A 10,790-nucleotide genomic window follows, 5' to 3' on the forward strand; every position below is an offset into this window, starting at 1 on the left:
CTGCTTTTGTTGCAGGCCAAAATTTTTGATATGTTGTGTGTCAATTTTCATTAACTTCAAAGAATTTTTTGATTCCTGCCTTAATTTCATCATTCACCCAAAAGTCGTTCAGGAGCAAGTTGTTAAATTTCCATGAAAAGAAATACTTGATATTCATTTCTATTTTTATTGCACTATGGTCTGAGAGTATGCTTGGCATAATTTAAATTTTTTGAATTTATTAAGACTTGTTTATGACTAAGTATGTTGTCAATCTTAGAATATGCTCCATGTGCAGAGGAGAAACATGTATATTCTGTGGTTATTGAGTGGAATATTTTGCAGATGTCTAATTGGTTGAGTGTTAAGTTTTAAACCTAGAATTTCTGCCAGGTGCAATGGCTCACACATGTAATCCCAGCACTTTGGGAGGCTGAGGTGGGTGGATCACAAGGTCAGGAGATCGAGACCATCCTGGCTAACACGGTGAAACCCCATCTCTACTAAAAATACAAAAAAATTAGCCAGGCTGGTGGCGGGCACCTGTAGTCCCAGCTACTTGGGAGGCTGAGGCAGGAGAATGGTGTGAACCTGGGACCCGGAGCTTGCAGTGAGCTGAGATCGCGCCACTGCACTCCAACCTGGGTGACAGAGCGAGACTCCATCTCAAATAAATGAAAAAATAAAAAAAATTAAAAATCTAGAATTTTTTAGTATTTTGCCTTGATGATTTGTCTAATGCTGCCAATAGGGTGTTGAAGTCTCCCAGTATTATTTTGTCACTGTCATTTAATAGGCCAAGAAGAACTTGTTTTAAGAGTCTGGGTGCTGCTACGTCAGGTATATATATATTCAGGATAGCTCAGTCTTCTTGTTGAATTGAACCCTTTATTATTATGTAAGTCTCTTCTCCATTCTTCTTGATTGTTGTTGGTTTAAAGTCTATTTTATATGATATAGGAATAATGACCCATGCTCTTTTTTGGTTTTTCTTTCCATGATTTATCTTTCCCCATATCTTTACCTTGAGGCTGTGGGTGTCTTTTCATGTGAGATCGGTCTCTTGAAGACAGCAGACAATTGAGTCTTATTTTTTAATCTAACTTATCATTCTATACCTTACAAGTGGGTTATTTAGACCATTTATGCTGAAGGTTAATATTAATATGTGAGATCTTGGTCCTTTCATTGTGTTGTTAGCTTGTTGTTTTGTGGGCTTGAAGTAATTGCTTTATAGTGTCTGTGGCCTTTGTGCTTAAGTGTGTTTTTGTGGTAGCAGGTATCCTTTTGTTTCCATGTTGAGTACTCCCTAAGCACCTCTTGTAAGGCTTGTCTAGTGATTACAAATTCCCTTAGTATTTGCTTGTCTGAAATGAATTTCGTTTCTCATTTATTTATACAGCTTAGCTTATGATATGAAATTCTTTGTTAAAATTTTAAGAATGCTGAAAATAGGCCGACAACCTTTTCTGGCTTGTAAGATTTCTGGTGAGACATCCGCTCTTAACCTAATAGAGTTCCCTTTGTAAGTAACCTAACCTTTCTCTCTAGCTTCTTTGAAGATTTTTCTTTTTTATTTAGCTTGGTGAATCTGATGACTGTGTGTCTTGTGGATGATTGTCTTGTATAGTATCTTGCAGAGGTTTCTCTATTTCTTGAATTTACATGGCAACCTCTCTGGTGAGATTGGGGAAATTTTCAAGAATTATATTCTTAAATGTGTTTTCCAAGTTGCCTACTCTCTCTCCTTCTCTCTCATGAATACCAATGTGTCATAGGTTTGGTCTCTTTATATATTCTCATAATTCTCAGAAATTTTCTTCATATTTAAAAATTCTTTTATCTTTATTTTTGTCTTGCTGACTTTGTTTGAAAGACCTGTCTTCAAGGTCTTAGATTCTTTCCCAAGCTTGGTCTATTCTGTTGTTATTTTTCCAGATCGTATTATGAATTTCTTGTAATGAATGTTTTAATTTCAGAAGTTCTATTTGATTATTTCCTAATATGGCCATTTCATCTTTCAACTCTTGCATGTTTTAATGAATTCATTGGATTGATTTAACTTTTCCCTTTATCTTGGTGAGCTTCCTTACCATTCCAGTTCTGAATTCAATATCTGTCATTTCAATCTGTTTAAGAACCATTACTGGGGAGCTAGTATGCTCATTTGGAGGTAAGGGGACACTCTGACTTTCTGAATTGCCAGTGTTCTTGTGCTGGTTCTTTCTTATTTGAAAGGGCTGGTGTCCCTTGTCTTTTTGAATTTGCTTTCATTTGAATGGGGCTTTGAAAAATTTTTTATTTTTCTTGAGGGTTTAATTGTGGTATAAATTGAGTATAGTTGATTGGCTTTGTCTCTGAGTCCTTTCAGAGGGCCAAGGCTCTGCACAGGACCTTTATTTGTCGCTAGGTTCTTGCCCTGGGTTTTACAGGTGATATATACTGGAACAACATTTTTGGTGTAGTAACTTGGGCTATGATCCAGTAGATAGCACTGAAGAGTAACAGCCAGCAGATAGGCTCTTACTCAACTGTATGGATCTTTTATCTTTCAGTGCATTTACAGCAGTACTCTGTGGTGGGGGGGTGGGAGAAAGATGACATCCTTGCCAGTTCCATTGCCAGGTTTTAGGGGAGCCTCCTCCAATCACTGGCACCATGCCTGCATTTCATTTGTTTGGTGTTCCAAGCTGTGGGGTTCCCCTGGGCAAAACCTATGTCTGACAGACGGGCCACACCCTTTCTGGACCTGCCCTGTGGAAAGAGGAATGCCCCACTGCCACACCTGACCATGAGCCTGCGTCTTAGTCTTCTTAGTGCTCTGAGAGTGGGGGCTCTTTCCCTGCATAAGCACTAGCCAAAGATCTCAGTTTGGCACTCTTGAATTGTGTGCTGCTCCTTTTGGGGTATTGGGACCTGGCTCATCGCTTTGTCCTCTGACCTCTCAAGGTTGGCTGCTGGCTGTGTTAGGGGAGCCAAAATGCTTCCAGGCCCCGGGGAAAGCATTCAGGTGGGTCTGCCAGCAAAGCACTTATGCTGGACAGTGAAGGCTGTGCCGTGTACATGCCCTTGTGGGAGCAGCCAGGCAGTTGACTTGGAAGGAGCTGGCAGATAAGGGTTATGCAGAACAGAAATGCCACAAGCACACAGGAAGCCCTGTTCTGTCCTGGTCCAGCAGCCAGCTGGGGTTAGAGGTACTCAGAGGAAGATGAGAGCCTTGGAGAATGGGCACCTATGGTAGCATTTTGCTGCAGCTGCACGACGTGCAAAAATCTCCTAGACTCCATTAGGCTGGAGCTGTCTCTGCCTACTTTTTGGGAAGATCTCTCTGCCAATTTAAATGTCTGTGGGGGTTGTGGGGTCTTTTGTAACTAGTATCCTAGAGGTCTACAGCAAGAGTGAGTATCGGTGCAATCAATTCATTCACCCCTTACTTAGTTGGTATTTAGGGCTGGTGACTAGTACTAGTGCTGAGAAACCTTGTACAGGATTTCCAGCTTCCTCCCTCTTCAGCTTAGGCATCTGCATAGCTTCTCTATAAACTCTGTTTTCTCTATGAAGATCTGTTTGAAATATGTTGGTTTACTTGATATTTTGAGCTCTCTCAGTGGGAGAGGTGCTCCATGGCTGTGTGTAGTTGGCCATCATTTCCCCCACAGGTACATTTGAACTCCATAATTCCACCCCCCCAAAAAAAACTTTCCCCAACATTTCCTCTGAGGCATTAGATGGTGGGTTGCATGTCTCAGTAGTAATCTTTACTCTAGGTAACTGTAGGATTATAGTTGTTCTTACAATGCTCTTGAGCAATACCTGCCACTTTTCACCATGAGTGAGTTCTGCTATGTTGGGTGAACAAGGTGAGGACCTTGTGTGAGTCCTTCAGGTAGCCCCAGACCTATTTGAATAGACATACACAGTACTTTCTGATTAAGGTTTGTTCTGCTCCCTCTGGAAGTGGGGTCCCAAGTTCCATACTGGAGATGCAGACTGCCGCTGAGCTGGAGATAGTGTAGGCACAGGTAAATAAAAACATGATAAAGTTTTCCTAACATTTTAAAGTTGTCTTCTTCTTGAATCAGTGTTTGCTTGGTTCCTGAAAAACTTTGAATGTTTTCCAGATTTCTGGTGAAGTTGGTTCTGACAGTTTCTGCTGTTTTCTTTCGTTTCTCTGGAGGGAAAGGAGCTTGGAGCTTCCTAGGCTAATATTTTGCTCACATCACGCACCATTCCCCGCCCTGAGGATTTTTGATGTGTGTCTGGGAAACTTTTGTGGAGTTTTCTGCTTGCTGATAACTTGGGCTTTGTAGGGCTAAGTGGAATTAGGGAAATAAACATAAGAGCACATTGGGAGGCCGAGGCAGGCAGATCACGAGGTCAAGAGATCACGACCATCCTGGCCAACATGGTAAAACCCCATCTGTACTAACAATACAAAAATTAGCCGGGCGTGGTGGCGCGTGCCTGTAGTCCCAGCTACTCAGGAGGCTGAGGCAGGAGAAGCGCTTGAACTGGGGAGGCGGAGGTTGTAGTGAGCCAAGATTGCACCACTGCACTCCAGCCTGGGTGACAGAGTGGGACTCTGTCTCAAAATAAATAAATAAATAAATAAATAAATTTTAAAAAGCACAGGGGGTTGACTCGAACAGTTTGATGCTAACCAGGATTCAAAGTGTAGCGAAAAGAAGCCTGGATGTTGGCACACTGTTGATGAGGAAGATTTTAACTTTGCTCATTATACCAAACTTCTAGGAGTTCTAAATCTTGATTAGCCTTAGGAGGGAAGATCTGAAACTTTCTTTGTTTTCTCCTTCACTGCATCCCTAGGGTTTTTCTGAACTAACTTTCCTCAATGAATAACATTCCTTAGAGATATGTTGTGGAGGAAAAGACAGAGGGAGAGAGAAAGAGAGAAACTGTGGGGCATGCCATGGCACTATGATTTCCGGACCTTTTCCTAAATACATATGTAAAGACAGTTTTCTCGTTCACTGAGAGGGAGGAAGCAGTAGCTTCTTCTGGGCCACAGAGCAGTCTCAGCACTAATCAGGCATGATGTAGTCTCGGTTGAGACTTAGAGTCATATGGCTTTTCACTTCAATTTCTTTGAAGGTAAGTGAATTCCAGCAGTTTCCATCTGTGTAGAAAAGAGTGAGAGAGGTTCAGGATGGAAAGTTTTAGACCTGCCAAATTTCTAGAACAAGGACATTCAGACCCTAATGGGTAAGCTATGAGACAGGCAAAGGAGATTGGCTCATCTCCAAATTCCTTCTGTACAGTAGAGAGCACTTTCAGTTCTCTGATTCATTGCTGGATGCAGTACAACTCCTTGCCGTTGTCAAAACCATCTTTGACATCATCTCTACCTTCTTTTCATCTGGTCCTGGGTAAAGAGAGATTGTGGAAATCACTCTACTGAGCTCTTCCGTCAAGTCTGTCCTTGTTACCCAACTGCCATTTTATAAGGGGTCTCAGAGAGAGGACTGAATTGTGACTGAGCACTGTCTCAGTGAAGACAGAAGGGAGAGAAAGCAGTTTCTTTTAGCGTTGGCTATAGCCAGATTTGGAGGGGCTTTGTTCACAGATTCATTCTTTAATTGATCAATTCATTGATTCACTCAAAAGTAGTACCACCTCATTCTGTATGAGATATAGTGAACAAAAATGACAATCTTTTTGCTTTCGTGGTGCTTACATTGTAAAATGAGTCAGAAAATAAAAAGTAAACATATAATTTCTCATGATGAGCGCTAAAAAGATAAATACATTCTGATCAGGTGATAGAGAGTGAAAGGTGGTGTGTATTCTTTTAGAATGAAGAGAAAATCTGAACTCAGATACTTGACCAAAAACTTGGAAGAAGTGAAAAATAAAGCCCAGGAATTCCAAGTTACTCAGGATGCAGGGTCTGTTTCATGTGAGTGACAGTGGAATCTTCAATTTCTAATATGATTTTGGGAGAAAAATGTGTTCATAGAAGAAATATAGGCCCTGAGGTGACTTCCTAAATTTACTGTTAGACTGAGACCAAAGCCATCTGTATTTAGGACATGGGGTGAACCCAGATGTCACACGTGGTGGCTTTGGTCTCCTGATGGATCCAGGGCTTTGGATTATCCTGAAGGCAGAGGATGTTGAAATCGGACTAAAGTCTCCTATTTGTCAGATCCAGCATAAGTTCAGTGTGGGACAGTTAGAGTCTGAGGATAGAAGTTCTTCCTCTGTATTTCGCCTGAATTTTCTTTCTCTAAGAACAGTGAAAAGAGTTGTCAGAGTCTTAGAGAGAGATGGTGAGGCTCAACTCAGCCCAGGTGCTGGTTGCCTGCCTTCTGTGAGAAGACACATTTACTGAGGACAGGAGCAAGGGAGGCTTTCTTCCCAAGATAGGGAGGAAGAAAGGAGTAATCCATGCAGGGAACCAGCTGGCCAGTAGATTGAGAGATACTCAGTTCTTGCCCTCGAGAATTTATAGAAACTCCTCAGGAGACTTCCCTACCCTCACTCTCACCAACACACAGCAATGATGACGAAGGTAAGGCAGAAGCTTTAAAATAAACATCCTGTAAATGGAACCTACATTCTGATGAAACAAAAGTAGCCAGCTCAGGCGCATTGGCCAGGAAAACTTTTGTATAGAACATGATACTGGAGCAGGAATTTACAGGACAGAAAATACTTGGCAGACAGAGTAGTTTAGGACCTTCCAGGTGGAAGGGAGTTAGTGGTAGAAAGGAACACAGTGTGGTCCTGGAGGCTGACTGCTGGCTGTTCAGAGCAGAGTGGGAGGCAGGTGAACTGAGCATTGAGGGTGCAATGGTGCATGCTGGGCAGGGTATAGGCTCTCATGTCTAAGGTATGGCACTGGGGACTGGGATCATCTTCTTGGCCAACTCAATTTTCTTGGCATATTGTGCATAGTTAGAAAAATTGCCCCTAAACCGGTCGTGGTGGCTCACACTTATAATCCCGGCTCTTTGGGAGGCCGAGACAGGTGGATCACCTGAGGTCAGGAGTTTGAGACTAGCCTGGCCAACATGGTGAAACCCCATCTCTACTAATAATACAAAAAAATTAGCTGGGTGTGGTGGCACATGCCTGTAATCTCAGCTAGCCGGGATGCTGAGGCAGGAGAATCTCTTGAACCTGGGAGGTTGCAGTGGAGGTTACAGTGAGTTGAGATCGTGCTATTGCACTCCAGCCTGGGTGACAAGAGTGAAACTCCATCTCAAAAAAAAAAAAAAGAAAGAAAAGAAAAGAAAAATTGCGCCTGACCATATACAGGGAATGGTAGAAGACAAATGCCTACCATTCTAGTCATGCTGTGCAGCCTGTGAGCAGGAGGGGGATTTCAGAACAGTTTCTACTTCTGTTGCGATGGGAAGCCATATTAACTCTTTTTTTTTCGCTAAATTTCAGAAGGGAAAAGCACTCAGAAGTAAATGTTGGGGGATTACTCTAGCGCCACTGAATTTTTTCTCTTAGGCTTCCCTGGCTCCCAAGAAATACGACGTATCTTATTTGCGACCTGCTTCCTCTTGTATGCAGTGACAGTGATGGGAAACGCGGTCATCATCATCACTCTCTGTGTTGATAAACATCTACAGTCCCCCATGTATTTTTTCCTGGGCCACCTCTGTGTCCTGGAGATCCTGATCACATGCACCGCTGTCCCTTTTATGCTCTGGGGGTTGCTGCTTCCAAGCACTCAGATCATGTCTTTGACAGCCTGTGCTGCACAGCTATATTTATACCTTTCTTTGGGTACCTCGGAGTTGGCATTAATGGGAGTGATGGCTGTGGACCGTTATGTGGCTGTGTGTAACCCTTTGAGGTACAACATCATTATGAACAGCAGCACCTGCATTTGGGTGATAATTGTTTCATGGGTTTTGGGGTTTCTTTCTGAAATCTGGCCAGTTTATGCCACTTTTCAGCTTACTTTCTGCAAATCAAGTGTGTTAGATCATTTTTATTGTGACCGAGGACAATTGCTCAAGGTATCCTGTGAGGACACTCTTTTCACAGAGTTTATTCTTTTTCTAATGGCTGTTTTCATTATCATCGGTTCTTTGATCCCTACAATTGTCTCCTACACCTACATCATCTCCACCATCCTCAAGATTCCATCAGCCTCTGGCCGGAGGAAATCCTTTTCCACTTGTGCCTCCCACTTCACCTATGTTGTGATTGGCTACGGCAGCTGCTTGTTTCTCTACGTGAAATCCAAGTAAACGCAGGCAGCCGAGTATAACAGGGTAGTGTCACTGCTGGTTTTAGTGGTGACCCCTTTTCTGAACCCTTTTATCTTCACCCTGAGGAATGACAAATTCATACAGGCCTTTGGAGATGGCATGAAACGCTGCTATCAACTCCTTAAAAATTAAGTCTGTCCTGAGTACAGTTCAAATCCTCATCATGGATTTGAGTAATCTGATAGTACTAATTGAAACAAAGTGATCATTCTCAAAATCAAACAGCTCATGATCTACAATGGATATTTAAGCTATGACATGGCTTCAATTTGTATTAAATTCTTTTTCCATGGAAGATCAGTTCATTATTTTTTAAATAGATGTGTACATTTATTAGCCCTCTGTACTTATAATGCATGTTGCAAAATAAATGTGAGAAGTGTAAACATCTGAAAGATGTTCAATGTTTTGAACCCTTGGTCCTGATAATGGGAAAAACAAGAGAAGTGTGATATATTTTCTTTCTTTCTTTCTTTCTTTTCTTTCTTTCTTTTTTTTTTCTTTTGAGACAGAGTCTCGCTCTGTCACCCAGGCTGGAGTGCAGTGGCTCGATCTCTGCTCAGTGCAAGCTCCGCCTCCCGGGTTCACACCATTCTCCTGCCTCAGCCTCCCAAGCAGCTGGGACTACAGGCGCCCTCCACCATGCTCGGCTAATTTTTTTGTGTTTTTTAGTAGAGACGGGGTTTCCCTGTGTTAGCCAAGATGGTCTCGATCTCCTGACCTTGTGATTGGCCCGCCTCGGCCTCCCAAAGTGCTGGGATTACAGGCGTGAGCCACTGCACCCGGCCAAGTGTGATATATTTTCTTACCTCTGACATACATATTTGATCCTATGTGCCGAGATTGTCTTCCTCTACATTGCCACGTGGTTTCAAGGTGTCATCTTATTGTGTAAACTCACTAGCACTTCCCTGAGTAATCTCAGGGCCAGCACAAGCTTCAAATTTTCGTCGTCGATTCCTGCTTGCAGTGTCCAGTAGCGATAGTGCCTTTCTTTGGGTTTTCCGATTGGCATTTGTGAGAGTGAACTCACTCGCCGACCCTAACTGCTTAGCAATCTTAAGGCTGAATGCGTGCTCCTACAGGTGCATCTCAGATTGGTGGGCCTTCTCAGGCGTGGATGGAAGATCTTAGAAAGAGGCATTTTATCTAATGTCACCCACGTTATTATGCCAGCTTCAGATGAGGGAGGAAAATGGAACTGTGTCTGGGAGGCGATGTGATAAGGGACAGCTGGGCTTTCTGTGTCTTTGGGCTGAGGGTGGAATGCAGAGAGGGCAGAGGGAGTGGTAGCCTACAGCCCCTTTTCCTGCGTCTCACACATTCTTCAATCCTGACATAGCACTTTTGTCCTCAGTGCTCCCTTCGCTTTCCCACTTCCTGCTCAGTTTCTTTCTTAATTCCTTTTTGTGTCTCTCCCTCTGTGACTACCAGACTCATTTGTTTGTTTCTTTTCCCCTTTATTTTCTCACAAAACCCAAATTTATCAAGCTGCCTTCTAGCTCTACACTGAACTCCATTAACTCCTGTATCTCAGTTCCTGTATTGCCCCATCCTCTCCCTAGTTCCTGTCATACCCACTATTTGCAATTAATATTTCTGTATTGCATGACACATTTTTTCTGCATCATTACACAAGTGATTACACGAGTCTGGTGGCAACACAAATGGACATCAAAAGATGACTACTTATATACTTTATGGGACTTTCATTCAGTTGCTATTATATGAGGGTTGGAAACCTGAGGGTTTTCTGTATCAATAAAAAGAAAGTGGGCCGGGCGCAGTGGCTCATGCCTGTAATCCCAGCACTTTGGGAGGCTGAGATGGGCGGATCACGAGGTCAGGAGTTCGACACCAGCCTGACCAACATGGTGAAACCCCGTCTCTACTAAAAATACAAAAATTAGCCCGGCGTGGTGGCGTGCACCTGTAATCCCAGCTTGAGTATCACTTTGGGAGGCTGAGGCAGGAGAATTGCTTGAACCCGGGAGGCAGAGGTAGCAGTGAGCTGAGATGGTACCATTACACTCTAGCCTGGGAAACAGAGTGAGACTCCATCTCAAAAAAAAAAAAAATGTATATCTCCAAGATACACTGTTGAGTAAGAAAAGTGAAGAAGAGAAAATATTTATTTGTTTCCTTTTTGTAAGAACAAAGTACAACTTAATTTATATTGATACTTGTATATAGTTGCATAAAGAAACATCTGAGAGGGAAACCAGGAAATGGGTTACCTCGGGGATGTGTTTTTGGGAATGGCATTTATGGGAATGGTCTGTGAAGGAAAACTGTTTATGGTACAGCTGTGTACATTGCTTTCACTTTTACTTCATAGTAATGTTGTACTATCTCAAAAATAAAAGACTTCATTCTGCTTCTAATTGCCAAGGAAAGTTTGCTTATTTATCCACATAATTGATTGTAACAAAGGAGATATTTTGGCAGAAGGGTCTTTATTAACTCTGAATATTTTGTAAAGTTTCTCTGGAGCTAAGTAGGATAAATGGAAGAATAATAAGGGAGAAGAGATGGAGCTTCACATTTTTCTTATCCTGA

General features: G+C 42.5%; 1 protein-coding gene across 1 annotated transcript; it reads left to right on the forward strand.

Annotated features, from left to right (window-relative positions):
- Positions 1 to 6,606: 6,606 nt before the first annotated feature.
- LOC100992848 (olfactory receptor 9A1) lies at positions 6,607 to 10,422 on the forward strand. Its single transcript, XM_008965942.5, has one exon. It carries the CDS (start codon positions 7,419 to 7,421, stop codon positions 8,208 to 8,210), a length of 792 nt encoding a protein of 263 aa, XP_008964190.4. The 5' UTR covers positions 6,607 to 7,418; the 3' UTR covers positions 8,211 to 10,422.
- Positions 10,423 to 10,790: the final 368 nt, after the last annotated feature.

This window comes from Pan paniscus, chromosome 6, assembly GCF_029289425.2.
Source record: "Pan paniscus chromosome 6, NHGRI_mPanPan1-v2.0_pri, whole genome shotgun sequence".
NCBI lineage: Eukaryota > Metazoa > Chordata > Mammalia > Primates > Hominidae > Pan > Pan paniscus.